The following is a 17,506-nucleotide window of genomic DNA, read 5'->3' as shown; positions in this document are numbered from 1 at the left end:
ATGTGAATGATAAGAATTATATCCTTATGTCTAGAGATCCTCAATGCCTGACACATAGTAGGTACTTAATAAATGTATAACAGTTCTATCTATAGTTAGGTCATGATTTGTATTAAAATACTTCTTTAATCATAGTCAAAGAGCTATAAAGTGCAAAAGTCAGGATGTGAACTCATCAATCTGATTCCCATGATTTATATTATTCACATAAAAGCACTTCAAAATGAAATGGACAGGAGATATGAAATTGTGTTTGCTCCTCAAGGATGCTTTAACCTTTAGATTGATAGATTTTGACAGTCTGTAAATAAAAATTCTAAATTATGTATTCGGACCACATCTGGAGAACTGTGTTCACTTCTAGGTGTCCCATTTCAAGAGTCTTTGCTAAGCTACTGTCCAGAGAGCATGGTAAAAGAACCTAGAAATCATTCCAAAGGATTGGATGAATGAAATGAGGATATTTATTTCACCTAGAGAAGGGCATGATAGTGGTATTCATATATTTGAAGGGGTATCATATGGAAAAAGGATTACATTGTTTTTGCCTCTAAAGATAAATCTCTGCCAACTCAAGATTCTATGATGGAAAAGTAGAGCTCCCTAACCAAAGAATGTAAAATATGATACAACTAGAGTCAAGAGAACTAGAAGGGATCTTGGTCCCTATGTAGACAGAACATCTTATTTTACAGAGGAAGAAAGTGGATGAGCAGATTATCATTATTATTATAATAATAATGATAATAATGGTGGCAGAGCCTGGACTAGAGAATCTAAGTCTCCTGTCAGTCCAATTGTTCCTTTCACTATACCATGCTACAAATGTTTATTTTTAGTTTCTAAAAAAGGCACGAAGCAAATTATTACCATAACTACTTCTTAAGTCTATCACCCTTCAATGGATGTATTTCCTATCCTTTATAATGAGGTACACCAATTCTCTAACACAACTAATCTAATGAAACCAGAGGGACATTAAGGCATGGGAAGCCATTTCAAAACATTTAGAGTTCCTTTTAACCATTAATAAAAATTAAAATCCTATGTAAAGTTGCTTCATATTATTATCAAAAAATTAATACTCATCATAGAACATCTATAACAAACGTTTATAAAGAATTCTCTCTAGTATATAAATATCTTTTCAATTATAACATTGATGAAATTAAAAACACATTTCCTCAGATTTAACACAACCATTTACTTTTTTTTTAAATAAGCTGCTATCTAGACTGCAAAGTGTTAGACAAGGTATTGCTGCTATTATTTTAAAATCTGGCAAATTCATGGCCTCAAAACTGATGATGAACACAGCATAATAAAAATGCAGTATAGAACCACTAGGTGCACTAGCAACAAAGAATTCATATTTTCTTATTTTAAAATGTGTATATAATATTTCATGCTGTGGAGTCTTGAAATTATTTGGTTTTAAATTAAAATGATCCTTTTAAACATCAATCTTCAAAATGTTGAGAAATATAATTTCACTATTAAAGTTTCAATCACGTTTAAATGGAGAGGATAATACAACTGTTCTTTTACATTTTATTCTTCAAAAGGAAAATAAAAAACCAAACATTCTTCGAACAAATGCAAGTAGAAAAAACAGACTAATACGGATTGATCTTAAAATTCAGGCTGTGGATAGAAAGGTGTGGGGAAGCCCCTCTCCCCCCAAAAGAAGTACTCAAGCAAGTGAAGGAATAAGAGCTGCATGGTCTACACCTAAGTTATCCCAATTTCCCCATTCACGTGTGAATAACAGGCTTCAAATAAGTTTTGTGCCTTCTCTTTTGAAGAGCTGGCCCCTTCCACGGCAGATGAATAGTACTGTAAGAATCAAAAAGGAAACTCCAGGATAAAAAAAATATATACTGGTAGAGGGGGAAGGGATATAAAACATTTAAGCAGAGATACCAATGACTCTTGCTCAAGAGTAGGTGGAATGAAAAAGGGAGGAACCGCGGCTATCAAAGAGTGCTGGTCATTGCTCAATAAAAGGGGCTAGGGGTGCTATTTCTAGTCACGCGATATAAAAATAAGGTTAAGGAGAAGTCGGAGCCCAGGGCTCCAAGGGGGTACAATAAAGAGCGCTTAACTTAATGGACAATTTCCTTCCAGGCCCAAAATTCGAGGAGTTGGGGGGTTGGGGGGAGGACAAAGGGGAAGTGGGGAAACAGGTTCCTCCCTCTCCTCCCGGAAGGGGAAGGCCCCCGGCCCAATTGCTCCCCTGACCCAGCCAGGAAGGAGTTTGGGGGAGGCGGGGTGTTAGGAAGGGGAAGGGATTAAGATGGGGGGCTTAGCTCTTTGCAAGTCTCCCTCCCTAAAGCCGGTCTCACCTACCCATTCCTCCACTTAGGCCCCTTAGGGCCTGTAGCGTGTGTGCGTGTGCGTGTATGAGTGTGTGTGTGAGAAGGGGTCTGTAGAGGGGAGGTTGAAAAACAGAACCGAAATGACTTACAACGGCATCGTCCCTCGCGCCGGCACCGCCCAGTCACTTCCCCCCCGCAGCCGCCGCCACAGGCACCCTGGGCATGATCTGCTGAGGGGGGTCGCCTCAGCCCTGGCTCCAACCCCACTCCCGCGCCCGCGCCCGCCGCTTTAAGCGCTTCTCCTTCTTCCCCTTCGTCCTAACATGGCGCCCGAGCGCTACCACAGCAACGTTCTAGAACCACTCACGCCCCCACGTACGCCTTGCGGGCGCCTGCGTACCAGCTACCCCTTGGTGCCGCGCTGGCTCACGGGAATAGTAGTTTTCCTCCACCTCAGTAAAACGAGGGCTCTACCTCTCTTTCTGCCCCGCCCCAATCGTTTCGCCGGGCCTACTTCCGGTTCTGTTTTTCTACGCAGGGATAGAAGGAGCCGTGATTCGCGGACTCGCGACACCTCACTAGGCAGGAAGCAGACTTTTAGATGGTTGGCTTACGAAAAGGCGCGAAGCAAGTCGAGGAGACGCCATAGGAAGTGTCCGAGACGGAGAGAGACGCTTCCAACCCCCACCCGGAGAGACTGTAGTGGGCTTGGTTGGGGCCCAATCTTGAGGGCTGTGTTGACCTGGGTCGCTGGGAGGCCTGGTCGCCTCCGTCTTTTGCCGGTTGTGTCTTTATTAAATGTTTTCGTGGAATTTCAATAGTGGGAAAAGACCACGGAGTTCATTTTATACATACGTGCTCAAAAGACCCACTCCTACGTCTACCTGTTGAAGGGGAAGCTCTCCACACTTTTGGACCACTGTAATTTTTAATCAAGTTTTTCCTTTTAGGAACCCTAAATTTGTCTCTGCAACTAATTGCCACTGCTCCAAGTTAAGCTGTAGAGGAAGGGGTGGGGCAGCAGAACCAACATAACCCCAAGTTTTCTTTGTAGCCCTTCAGATACTTAAAAGCATCCATCTTATCCCTACTCCCCACCCAAAAAAAAAAAAAAATCTTCCCTAAGTTAAATCCTATAGTCCAACTTCCTTTAAGGCCTTTCATTCACCATTCTGGTTACCCTCATTTGAACACTTTCCTACTTGTTGATGGCCTTCCTGGAATGTCCTTCACTCCTCTTCCCCCAGCTAAATTTAATTCAAGTTAAATTAATAACTACAATAATTCCCACCGTGACCTTTCAACTTCCTAGGGCTTGACCCTTCCTCCCCAACTCCAGTAAGGGGAAATTCAATAACCTCAAGGCAACCCATTCCACTTCTGAGGCTCAGAGATTATTAGGGTTGAATAGTACTTAACACTTAACACAACTCTTACTTGACTAATAAAGGAAATTAGGTGTGATAAACAAGTTAGTAACCAAAGTGAGACTAGAACCTATTTCCTGACTGGCCAGTTCTCTTCTAGTCACAAGAAAAATGTTATTACACTGAAATCTGCCTTCACATAAATTCTTATTTTCCTTCTGCTTTCTGGTATCAAGCAGAACAAATCTGATCTCTCTTTCACATAACAATTCATCAAATTCCAGAAGACAGCTGTTGTGTGGTCCCAGAAAGTTGTTTTAAGACCTCAGTCTGATATTACACATTGTACCTCAAATTGTAAAATCAAAATAAATAAATGTGCCCCAGTAAACTGTCCCACCATCAGTAAATTTTATGCTTATTCATAGTCACTGCTGTGACTAAATAATAGAATATTGTATTTAGAGTCATATGATCTAAGTGAGAAACTATTCCACTTAATATCTTTGTGACCTTGGACTCATTTAACCTCAAAAGGCCTCAGTTTCCTCATCTATGAAATAGGTTATTGAACTAAATGAACTCTAACCTGACATTGAACTCTAAAAGTCTAATCCTATAAAGATAAGGAGTCATAGAATCTCAATATTGAAAGGGACCATAGAAGTCATCCCTTATACATTTCCTGATTAAGTGGTTATACAGCCACCTGCTAGAAGGCTTCATATTACAAAATCTAAGTTCCTGAATGCACTGAATGCACTAGCATTCCCCTTTTGGACAATTCTGTTAGGAAATTTTCCCTTACAGGCATTCAAAATCTGTCTCTCCACAAATGGCATTCATGGCTACTAGTTCTGTCTTCTGGAAAAAAGATAACAAATGTAATACATTTTCCATGTGGCAATTCAATTTTAACAAGTATTTATTAAGCTAGTGCATCAAAAATATTAAGCTAGACCCTGGATATAAAAAGATAAGTTCTTTCGGTGAGTTTATGTTCTACAGGTACTGGGGAATGGAGAGCAATAGAAGCAAAAGAAAGATTCAGATAGAGTTAGGGGTGTCCACATACGTGGAATCTAGAGACCCCAAACTTGTGGCCTGGTGGGATCTGTTGAACCCCAAATTTTAGATTTGGCTTGTGAGTTGGAGACCACCCAAAGCTTGTATCTGTTCCCTGTTCCCCAGAGAATCCAGCAGCTGCAGACTGAATAATGGACCCTAGGGTAATTGCTAAAATCCTTTTGTCTTGGGTAATCTTGCCCATTATATCAGAGACCCTTCCTTTCCCAGGAAGATACACCAGGGCAGGGACCATCCTTTAGTATCCCTTGTAAGTAGCCCTTTCCCTTACACTTTGCCTCTGGCAATGATTCCTTTCCCAAGATTGATTGTATCCCCCTGGGTATGATAATGCTAATCATATTTCCCAGTTCCTGGATCTTCCCAAATGGTATATAGGTTCCCCCAATTTCTTTTGTTCCTAGAAGTCCTCATCTAGCACCGTGTCACTCCCAGGGGGTCAGGGAGCAGAGCAAAGCTGAATTCTATCCTAAATTCGATGCATAAGAGCACACAACTCAGTAGAGGTCTACTCAGCCCTGTCCCCCTTTTCCTTAATTAAAGAGTGGCTTTTATGACTATTTAATAGCTCTGTGTTTTTTCTAAGTCAACAGGGGTAAGGGAAAGAAGAGTCAAGGAATGCTAAGCAGAAGACGTATGCAACACATTGCAGGCATTTAATATCTGAGGTGAGCCTTGAAGGAAGGTGAGGATTCTGAGAGTTTGGAGTGAGATTGGAATGCATTTCAGGTACAGGTCAAATGCACTACACAAACTCCTGCAGATGGGAAATAGCACAATAAATCTGAAGAACAGCTGAGAAGCTAATATGGTTGGAATGTATATTGGGCAAAAGGGAATAATGTGAAATAAGGCAAATTTAGAAAGGTATGCTGCAGCCAGATTGGATAAGGTTTTAAATGCTAGAAAAGAATGTTTATTTCACACCCACCATCAAGGCAATTTGGGGCTACAATAGCAATTGCCTTAGGGAGATTATTTTGGTAGTTTTGTGAAGAATGGGAATATATAGCTATAGCTATACACAGACTTTACCATACATATTCAAGCATACATCTTTATTGTATATATTTATACATACACACATGTGTATGTATTGACCCTGTATTCCTACAAGTCCACACTGGTGGCCTCAGGTTCTAAAGACAGTAATAACCTTTCTGAACTCATTCCTTAATGGCCACCATAAAAACACCAAATCGTACCCATCAGATTCAGAATCAGCCCTTGGATATCACTGAATAAACTATTCCTCATCTCCTGTCAACCTTGAAAAACAAAGAACCATTAAGATAGTTAAAAAGAACAAGTCTTTAATCCGGACAAGGAAGACAATGTGGCCTCTACACAGTGTCAAGTGCAAGAAACTACAAAGAGACAAGCTCTATTCTCTGGGAACACTGTCACCAGAGGGGGAAAAGCACCTGGAAAGGAGATTTTCCAATAAGCTGAAGAACTTGGGGTCTTATATACACTTTGGGAGAATAAAGGACAAGAAGATTCAATTGGTAGGCTTTACAATGGACACAAGGGAAAGAGGAATTTAGCCAAGGGCTGGACTACCTGAGAGAGGTCTCTGATACAATGGGAGAAACTTCTAAGACAAAAAGTTACTTAAGATTTTATTATATCTACTAATTCTATCTACACTGAAATCATTTGGTAATTTAAGCCTTAAAGTTTAAGGTTTATTGTTCAGACTAAGACAACATCAGTCTGGGACTTTCCTTAAGGCAAGATCCTAAGGGATAGAGGCAAACTTGGGGATTCCATAAACAAAGTTGACAAGCCCTGTGACTTCTCCTTTATTGCCATCTCCTTCAACACAATCCTACCAATATCCCACTCAAGATCTACACACCCTTTCCACTATGCTCTCGGGAATGCCTATTTTACAGGTAATAAACTGGATTTTTAGCTTAAACTCTTTCCTTTCCCATTTCTCCATCTTTTTGCACTCACTGAGAAATGACCCTCTTCTAATGACACAACTATCTTGGCCACCCTTTCCAACACTGGTTATATTTTCACTGATGTCTCCCCAGTGATGAGGCTTGGAATATTTCTTTCTTTCCATACTAACTTCTAAATTCTCCCTAATCACTATTACTTAATAGCCTCTCCTCCTTTGAGATTCACTCAATTCATATTTATTACCCAATCAACATTCAGGTAACTGTTTCTATAAACTTCCCAAATAATTTCTTTCCTTCCTCATTTAGTTCAGTCCCTGGTTCAAAGTCTTTCTTTCCTCCTCAATCTCTCCCTTATAGTTTTAACTTTAACAATAATAATAGATATTCACTCAAACACCCTTACTTTACAATTGTCCCACTTTCTCATTTTCCATGGCCTAATCCTCCATTCCACCTCAGTTATGAACAATAAAGATCATATTCTGGATCTTGCCATCACCCACAACAGTTCCAACTTCCATGTTTGTGAATTCTGAAATTCTTTTATCTGACTTTATTGCCATTATTTCCTTCCCTATACTTTATAATCCCTAACTTTATGTCTCATGTCCACTGTGACCTCTAATCCATCTCACTTTCTGAAGCCATATTCCAGATTTTGATCCCTTGGTGATGAGCCAGTTCAATTCTATACTATCCTCTTTTCTCAGATTTCTTGCTCCTCTTATACTATTGCCAGTCTTGCCCTGTGAAGTTCCTAACATCTGCTACCTACAACTGCCATCCTATTCACATGCTGCTTAATAAAACTAGAGAAAAATCATGAAAATGTGCTGCCTAGGTCTACAAATTTGTTACATAATCTCAACTGGGCCTTCACTTCAGCAAAACAATCTTTTTACATCTTACTAATAGATTAATTATCCCACTCAATACAGCAGCTTTTTAAAATCTTTTCATCTCACTTCAAATCTTCCATGTCACCTACCCTGACTCACTCTTTTGAGGCAAGACCCTTTCACGGCAAAAACTCAGGCCATTCATTGAAAGTTCTCCCTTCTCCCCGTCTCCTCATTTCATATCACTCAGATGGCATTATCCCCTTCCCCTCTAGTATAAGACTTCCTGAATAACTGATGCTCTGTGGGCTACATCCTTGTTGAGACATCAAAAATAATTAGCATTTTTTTCCAAGTGATTCCTAAGGTCCTCTATAAGAAAGCAATTTTCTGAGATTATGAAGGAAGGAGTCATGATCAAATGGTGTACATTGCTCGAAAAATACATCTCATATCCTACTCAGTTAGTGAGAGCATGCTAGCTCTTATGTTGAGTTTTTCCTGGGACAATCTTTCAATTCCTAAAGAACAAAGAGTCATCATTATTGAACTTATCTGAATCTATCCTTAAATTGGAAGGTTCAGAGGTTTCTTTGAAGCTCTGTACCACCAATACTCTCAATCTTCTTGTCAATCTTAACACAATGGTAGAGAGCATCAGAATGTCTGGGTATTGAGTTCCAGATCGCCATTTGCCAATATATTTTCCAGGTTGAATGAATAAAACATTTGTTAAACCATTACTGTGTGAAAAGGGGATGCAAAAGAGAAAAATTAGACAGGCTCTGTTCTCTAAGAGCTCACATTCTAACAATGGGAGAGACAACACATTATAGAAGGCTTGAATTGCAAGTCAGGTGGAAAGTTCTCAAAGTTCTTAATATTCAGGTGCAAAGCACACAGTAATACTTCCTCTTTAGCTCCATTTTCACTGATAAAATCATTTATGATGTTGAAGCATGTGATACTGGACTTGAAAGAATGATGTCAGAATCCTGGGCTGTCTCTATCAGATCTGAGGGAAAGATGGTGGTCAAAGTGGGCTGCCTGGTGCATAATACCTTTATTTCTCCATCAGAGTGCACTAAAGAGTCACTTGGCTTGGGCTTGGCCCCACCTGACAGGGATTGTCTTTACTTTAGGGTTCTTTATTCAGTCTGAAACTGCTAGCCTGAGATTCCCTTCAGGGTGGATTCTCATGGGAACAGGGAACAAGTACAAGTTTTGGGGTCTCCAACTTACAAGTTAGTCCTAAAACTTGAGGTTCATCAGATCTTACAAAGCTACAAGTTTGGGGTTTCTAGATTCCATGTTGACATTGTTGATGACAAAAAGGTTATGTTTCTCTTCTACAATTTTTCTTTTCCTCTGTAATGGCTGTTGGAACTGGGCTAAAAGCAGGTCTGGTGTTTTAGGGGACCCTGCTATTGCTAAGTCCATTGGGTTCAGGGTCCTAGACGGTTTCCACTGGAATCTAGAAGATGGTGGTTAAGCCAGTAGTAATAGATCAATTTGCATGGAGTATGCTGCTTCCCATCTACTCCTCAGTGCTCTGCTGCTTTAACTAGGGTAGAATTGGCCCAAATCAATTCTGACTCTCCAAACGTCTTTGCTGGATCTGGATATAGCAACTTCCCTGGGGAATTCTAACTTCACTCTATGGGATATTCAGGAAGGACTAGTACTCCTACTCTGAGGGCTTGCCAACCCCTTTTCAGGTCTGCTTTCTATCTTTGGTGTCCAGCTGCCACCCGATTCTCACCTGTGACTACAAGAAGCTATAGCATGTCCAACAATCACACCTTGGTAAAATCATCTTGGCAGATGGACTAAACAAGGCTAACAGATGGGCCGCAAACCTGTCAGTGAATTAGGGGGATTATCTACCTCAAGCATGTGAAGACTTCCCCTAGCAGAATGGGTAGATAACAATAATTTGTTCCAACAGCCGTGAAGGAGTCTTAAGTAGGCATTCTGGAGTGTTTAGATCTTGGTCAGACATTGAAGATGGCAAGGCCCATCCTCTGCATTCCAAGTCATTGCTAGCCATTCTGACTTCTGTCTTGCCCTTGGATTTCTATGACTTTGGAAGAGTGAGTGAGGCTGCTGACTTTGTATAACTCTGGCTCATTTAAATCCAATTCACATGCAAATCAAAATATCACCCAATGACATCATTGTTCCTCTTCAAAACAAAGGACAAACAACCATAACCCAAACAAGAGTAGCCCTCCTCAATCTCCAGACTCTCCACATATAGGCTGTTAAAGAATATGTTGGCACACCTGGGTAGCTCAGTGGATTGAGAGTCAGGCCTAGAGATGGGAGGTCCTGAATTTAAATCTGGCCTCAGACACTTCCCAGCTGTGTGACCCTGGGCAAGTCACTTGACCCCCATTGCCCACCCTTACCACTCTTCCACCTATGAGCCAATACACAGAAGTTAAGGGTTTAAAAAAAAAAAAGATTATCTTGCTAGTGTTTTTCATAAAATGATTAGAATACAATTGTCCCTTAGGATCCTCTAATGTAGAATGCAATACATTTTCAGTTCTGTCACAGGTGTATAGAACTCCTGTGAGTCTAGGTAGAAAACACCCAGAAAAATTTGGTAGGGGCAAGGATTAAATTTTCTGGGGCCTGAGGAAACATGTCCCCCATCACTTTTTCTCCTGACAACCTGTTGTTGGAATAACAACACATCCATATCCCTCTCTCAAATGCATCCAGCATTCAAATATACACCCAGAACATACATGTTCAAGACAGTTCATTTTCTGACACAGGGTCTTACAGATTATCCTGGAGCTTTATTTAGTTAAGACTGGAGAAGGTTCGGTAAAGACAGCAACCTTTGTACTGTATTCTTTCAGCTCCAACAAAATTACTTCTCTCCTAAAACTTAGCCAAAATTTACTTTTTTTTTTTTTTTTTTTTTGCAACTTCTATTCTTTGTTCTTCTGCCCTCAGGAGCCAGCCAAAAGGAATTTAACTCTTTTACATTCCTCAAATACCTAGTTAGCTATTGTGTTCCCCTTCTCAGTCTTTGGAGAAAATTTAGGAGTTTTCTATTCCAGGCTAAACAGTCTTAGTTCATTGAATTGCTTGGTGTATAGTATACTAGTACAATTTTAGATTTTTGAAGAAAAGAAACAATCTTGCACTCTACTGATTTAAACACTGTGGCTTATAGACCTTACCACTCTTCTGTAAATACACAGAAAGACTGAAGGTAAGGGTTTAAACAACAACAACTAAACAAACAAACAAACAAACAAACAAACAAATAAATAAATGCTGTGGCTTATTCCCTGTACACCAGTAGTTCCCAAACTTTTTTGGCCTACTGCCCCCTTTCCAGAAAAAATATTACTTAGCCCCCTGGAAATTAATGTTTTTTAAATTTTAATAGCAATTAATAGGAAAGATAAATGCACCTGTGGCCATCACCACCTCCCTGGATCGCTGCGGCTCCCACCAGGGGGCAGTAGTGCCCACTTGGGAATCACTGCTGTATACAAACCACCAATGATATACACAAACCCCAACAAAAGAACCAACCAGGAAACATGTTAAAATTGTTTCACTGTCACCCTTGGTATCAACTTATACTTATTTATACTTATTTTATATATTTGCATTCATTATTTATAATATTTATATATGTTCATTATGTTATATATTAAATATATCATATATCAATAATTATTAAGTTATTACAGGATAATAACCCCTTCTAGAACTCCAGGAACCATAATGGCCATACAAATTCATATTGTGCTAGAAGCACTGGAACTTTGGAACACTCTTCTTGGATCTCAGACTCTTTATTCTCACAAGGTGGCCTCCAAGTCTGAAATATTAATCTCAGAATTGCTGGTCAGTCATCTATACTTAGGAAAGAAACAAAATAGAAGAGTTAGCTCAGGATCAGGCACAACCTTAGCAGGCTAGAAAAAACTACAATCCCATAAGGCAAGTGTGAGCTATGATTACACAGGAAACAAAGGTTTGGAGCTCTTCCTACCTGAAATTTGGATTGTTGACAATACATACATTCCTCAATCTGGAGAGTCCAAATGCTAAGGCTGTTGAGTCAGTTTTCCTCAATTCTATTCATAATGGCATGGGCATCGAACCCCCAAAACTCAGGCAAACTATAAGCAGAGAAATTCCTTTGCTAGCTTACACCCTCATGACTCCCAACCCAAAACATCAGACCTCGAAGATTATCCTCCTTTGACTGCCCCAAGGAATTGAGATGGATAAAGAGACACACCCTCCAAATCACAAGAGCCACCTCAAGCCCTTGGGCAAACCATCCCCAACACTTTGCAAACCTTCCCCCTTCCCCACAAACCCCCGGCTCCAGAGTCCAGTCCTCACAGTTGTAAAGAATACAAAACCCTCAGAAGTGAGGCATTCTGGGAGCAAACCCCCAGAGTTGTTCCACTCATGCTGTCTTGCTGGCCAAAATTCAACACTACTAATAAATCTCTCTTTTTACTTTTAAGCTAAGTTTCAGTCTTGCATTCTTGCAAAAGTATCCTTCCCGAACCCAGGGGTTCACCATTACACCCCACAGCAATAATGCCAGATCCAACTGTCCAATACAGGATTTCAAGTAATAGAAACGCAATCCCCATTTGTTTAATATGACAACCTTATTTATGAAATCCCAAATTTACTTTTGTTCCATGGGAACTTGCCTTCGAGAAACTCTCAGACTGACCCTAGTCTCAAACTGTGCAATAGGTCATCTAAAACCCATTGAGTCCCCAGGATAGGAATGGTACCTTTTTGTCTTTTAAGTTTCTCCAATGTATTTAGGCCACTCCTAGGTATCCTAGCCTTGGGCTACAACCTAGGCTAAGCCCTTCTGTAACCAGTCAGTTGTTCTCTTTGGTTATATATAACTATAACTATAACTATAACTATATATATATATATATATAGCACATAAACAGAACCCCAAGTTGTTTAGTTCAATGGCAGTTCTCATTCTTGGGATATTTTCCAGACATTGTTTCCAGAGTCTCAGAGCTGGGTAGCTTTATGTGGTATTGTGTATGAATGACTGTGTGGTGGCCATAAAATCATTGCCTCCCTTGTCTTGATTAAAGATGTACTTTTTGGGGCAGCTGGTAGCTCAGTGGATTGAGAGCCAGGCCTAGAGACAGGAGGTCCTAGGTTCAAATCTGTCCTCAGACACTTCCCAGCTGTGTGACCCTGGGCAAGTCACTTGACCCCCATTGCCTACCCTTACCACTCTTCCACCTATAAGTCAATACACAGAAGTTAAGGGTTTAAAAAAAAAAAAAAAAAAAAAAAAAAAAAAAAAAAAAAAGATGTACTTTTTTGTAATTGCTTTGGTGGTTCTGTGTTTTTTTCAGGTTGACAAATATATCTACTGCAGTTTATTTTTTTTTTAATTTTTTTTAAACCCTTAACTTCTGTGTATTGGCTCCTAGGTGGAAGAGTGGTAAGGGTGGGCAATGGGGGTCAAGTGACTTGCCCAGGGTCACACAGCTAGGAAGTGTCTAAGGCCAGATTTGAACCTAGGACCTCCTGTCTCTAGGCCTGGCTCTCAATCCACTGAGCTACCCAGCTGCCCCTACTGCAGTTTATCGATAGTATCTAAACACTAAGGTTACACATACACACATAGAGATGATATAGGGAAATATATGCTAATTGTTTTAATATCACACTAGGTTTCAGCTTAGTTCTACTCCCAAGAAACAAAAGAGAGCAAATTCCATCTCAGAGGCCAAAAAATGTCACGCTCATCTTGTTTTATACAAAGGACCTACAAATCCTTACAAATCCACCAACCTGAGGAAAACAGACCCCAGATATTGTACCTGTGAATATATTGTCAACTTGAAATCTGGAGACCCCAAGTTTGCCCTTGGCAAATGAGAGTTTGCCTCAAGGGTAGTCTCAGACTGCCAGTTTCAAACTGAATAAAGTATTTGATTATCCCAGCTTACTTGGGGCTAGCCAAATGCTAAGTATCCTTTTAGCCTTAGAAGTTTCCCTCATCCTACCAGAGATGGAAGACCAACACCTGGGCAGGGACTATCTTTTTACTATCTATTGTAATTAGGCCACTCCCCAGTATCCTAGCCTCTGGCTAAGGTTTCTTTCCCAAGCCTGTGTCTCTGTAGTTTGGACGCTCCCATTCCCTTGTAGCCATGGTAATGTCAATCAATCATATTTCCTGATCCCTCAATTCCCCAAAAGGTATATAAGTTCCCCAAGTTCTATTGTTCCTGGGAGACATCATCTATCCTGGTGATTCTCCCAGGGATATGTTCCCAGAGTTCCAGGGTGTAGATCCCGTAAAGTTCTTGGTGCTGGGCTCTGCAGTGGCTAAATATTGGACCTATTCCTTTCAAGTTAACAATATGTCATGAATAATTAGATAAGGCAAGACAGCAGCTGACAAAATTCAGTGTTCAATCATGCTTATGAACTCATGTCATTTTTTCTCTTTCCAACTATCTTTTCCCTTTTCCCCTCAGAGGCAGGAGTTTTTAACCTAGAATTTGTAAACTTTGTTTTTTAATATTTTGATCATTATTTTTCAAAATAATCTGTTTATTTTGTATTCCTTTGCATTTTATGCATTTAAAAACACTGTTATGAGGAGGCCATAGACTTCACCGTGGACTGTTGTCAACCTTAAAAAATACAGAACCACTAAAGCAGTTTCAAAGAACAAGTCTTTAATCAGGACAAGGAAGACAATGCTCTAATCAGCCCTATAGAATCCCGTGCTAGATACCACATAGAGATAAAACTTTGGGGCTCTGGGAACACTGAGGAAAAAAACACTTTGAAAGAGGATTTCCAATGAGCTGAAGAATTTGGGTCTTATATACACTGGAGAATGAAGGACAGGAAAATACACTAACAAGTTACAAGTAGGCTGTAAGAAATAAAATTAATTTAAAAAGATAGATTTAAAAATATTAGGGTTTTTAAGGGTTTATTGATAGCCATTAGGAAAATGAAGCCACGTGCCTGTTTAAAAGAACCTGCCATTACCTGCTCCTCCCACCCTGCCTCCTGCTCCACAATCAGAAAAGAGGAGATACCAATCCAGTCCTCAGTCTTTATATTTTTCTCTACATGATTACACTTCTTGCCCATGTGATTACACAAGAGAGGAAGCTAGTTGGCTCTTGGGAAATGTAGTTTGAAAGAGCCCTAATGTCCACAAGAGGTTTAGATCAGGGACCTCAAAATTAGTTCAAGGACTCCCAAATTTCCAATATCACAAGGCTTAGGAAGAGGCCAGGGTACCAAGGAGTGGCCTAAGATACTATGGGAGAAACTTCTAAGATAAAAGGATACTTAAAATTTGATATATTTACCAATTCTATCTAAGCATAATCATTGAGTTTATTGATCAGTCTAAGACAAAATCAGTCTGGGACTTACCTTATGGAAAGTTCCCTAGAGATAGAGGCAAACGGGGATTCCATAAACAAATTTAATACTATAATAAAAATTATACCACCTAAATCAACTTACATTTTTTGCATCAAACCAATTAGATTATTGCGGGAATACTTTTAGAATTAGACAAAATAATAGCAAAATTCAATGGGAGGAATAAAAGTTCCATGATCTCAAGGGAAATAGTGAGGAAATATGAACAAAAGGGACATGACATAACCCAATGGTCATCAGAAGAGTTTGGTACTGTTTATAAAGTAGAAAAGTGGAGCAATGGGACAGATTAATTAAGAAATAAAAGCACCTAAAAATAGTAGTCCAGTGTTTGACAAACCCAAGGAAAAAAAATTACTGGAAGGATTCCCTTTCTGACAAGAACTAAAAAACTAGGTAAGTTTGGCAGAAACAAAATTTAGGTCAATACCTTACTACAGATACTACAATAAATTTCAAATGAATCTATCACTTGAATATAAAAGTTCACATCATCAAAAAGTTAAAAGCAATCCAGTACTTTTCATAGCTCTAGTTAGAAGGTGAATTTTAACAAAAGGGAAAACTGAGGCAGATTTTTGAAGAAAATAATATTTATTAATGTTTATTTATTAGCAGGGGAATGCTACCTGTCAATAAATGGTTTGGTAATGTTGTGAGGAAGATTAGTTAGTAATTAATTAAGTATTAAAGATGGACCTAGCAGGAAGGGCTGGAGCATTCCAAGATGGAATGAAGGAGCAGGAAGTGGCTTGTGCCCTGAGAGAGACTCCATTAATGGTGGGCACAAACTTTTGCTAGCACTGGGAGATCTCAGACCTACATCCTGATTTCCCTGGGATCCTGAGTGGTGGTGGCATCTAGCAAGTGGACAAGAACTACAGAGCAGCACCAAGGGGAGGAGGAGTTTGGGATCTGGTGGACAGCATCTCAAGCATGCTCTCTACTTGGATACCTTGGACCACCTTGGCTTTGGCATCCTGAGATCATCTGTGGATTACCATGAGAAACCCTCAAAGCCACCCATAGGCCCTTTAGCTGTGCTGGTCAAACCTGGCTGGAACCAGGTTTGAAGTAGCCCCCCAGAGACTCCAGAACAGCTCCTTTATGCACAGCCTGGCCTAGGTCAATTAGTATTGGAAAAGTTAAATCCTCCCCCTTACCCTGTGGTTTTGCCCATTAGGTTTTAGTGTAGAATTCCCTATCCCACCTTTATTTAGTTGAACATAATTAAAACTGTTAAAACCTTTTACCTTGCCTGCTGGTTTCAAAGACTCTGGCCTAGTGGTGAGCTGGCTGACAGTTGGCCAACAGCCATTCTTGTCAGTTAGGAGCAGCTTAGCTGTGTACTCTGGTCTCCCTATCCTGGTCCTGTCTCTCCTTCAATCCAGTGTGTGTACTCACAACCATTTAGATTATATTTTAATATCCCTGGTGCCCATCTTTTTTACAGTAGACCATTCATGCCAAAGAGATGGAGCTGGAAGACAATCTACCTTATGTAGAGTTTGGGGAGTACAGAACAAAGAACAGAACTGGGCAAATGACATCATGGAATTCAGGGCAATATGATTGATAGCAGAGCTAAGGCACAGGGAACAACATGACTAGTTGGAAGTTTGACTACAAGGGTTTGCAATGACCCAATGACCCCACTTCTCTCATGAGATGAAGAAATGCTCATTGTTGGGAGTCCAGATGCAAGATACTCTTGTATAGCAAACCAGAGATACTTGAAGTGTATGTTGAAGTTGAATGGTGGTATAAAGGTACTAAACCCAAAGTCCCTTTCTTTCTCACATTCTCTGAGATAAGCAAAATTCCTTGAGGCAAGAATATATCAGTGATTAGCAAGAGATCTGGATTTCTACACTCAACACATTGCAGACCTGCTAAAATTCAGAACTAAGTTCAGAGACAAAGAACTAAGACAGTTACTGGATAAAATCAATTACTTGTAAATAGGATCAATAAATAAGTGACACAAGATCAATTTAAATCTTCTAAATGGTATAAAGAAAGTTGTAAAAGATAAAAGTTAATCTTGACCACATAAAACTAAAAAAACTTTTATGAATAAAATTAATGAAGCCAAGGTTATAGGAGAATCAATAGAGTAGGAAAAATATTTGCATCAAAAATTACTGATTAAAAAATATGACATCTAAAATATATAGGACACTAATACAAATTAATAATAGTGAGAAGTCATTTCCCAAAAGATAAGTGCTCAAGGGATAGGAACAAAAAGTTTACAATGGAATAATTATGAATTATGTCAGGGTCACAAAATTAACACCTTGCTAATGCCTCTCATTTCCCTAAGTTATTATGTACTCCAGGCTGAGACCTAGCAGCTCTAGACCCAAACCTAGCCACTGAGCATATTTTACCTAATCAAAATGTACTGTAAGCTTGGCATAACAACAGTTCTTTGTGTGCATACACACAGGGGTGAACTCTGTTGCTATCTTCAATGTGGAATCTAGAAACCCCAAACTGGTAGTCTAGTTAAATCT

At 39.7% G+C, this 17,506-nt stretch overlaps 1 protein-coding gene across 4 annotated transcripts in view; it reads right to left on the bottom strand.

Moving 5' to 3' along the window:
- PAPOLA (poly(A) polymerase alpha) overlaps positions 1–2,539 on the bottom strand; it is a 78,827-nt gene extending 76,288 nt beyond the window's left edge. For all 4 annotated transcript variants that reach the window (XM_044664584.1, XM_044664586.1, XM_044664585.1 and 1 more), the window contains exon 1: positions 2,468–2,539. In XM_044664584.1, the coding sequence (XP_044520519.1) occupies positions 2,468–2,475 (8 nt within the window). In that variant the 5' untranslated portion in view covers positions 2,476–2,539. The remainder of the gene's footprint in view (positions 1–2,467) is intronic.
- Between the last annotated feature and the right edge of the window lie 14,967 nt (positions 2,540–17,506).

The sequence above is a fragment of the Gracilinanus agilis genome, chromosome 2 (assembly GCF_016433145.1).
Source record: "Gracilinanus agilis isolate LMUSP501 chromosome 2, AgileGrace, whole genome shotgun sequence".
NCBI lineage: Eukaryota > Metazoa > Chordata > Mammalia > Didelphimorphia > Didelphidae > Gracilinanus > Gracilinanus agilis.
The sequence above is the reverse complement of the archived record's forward strand: the minus strand, read 5'-3'. Positions and strand labels throughout refer to the sequence as shown.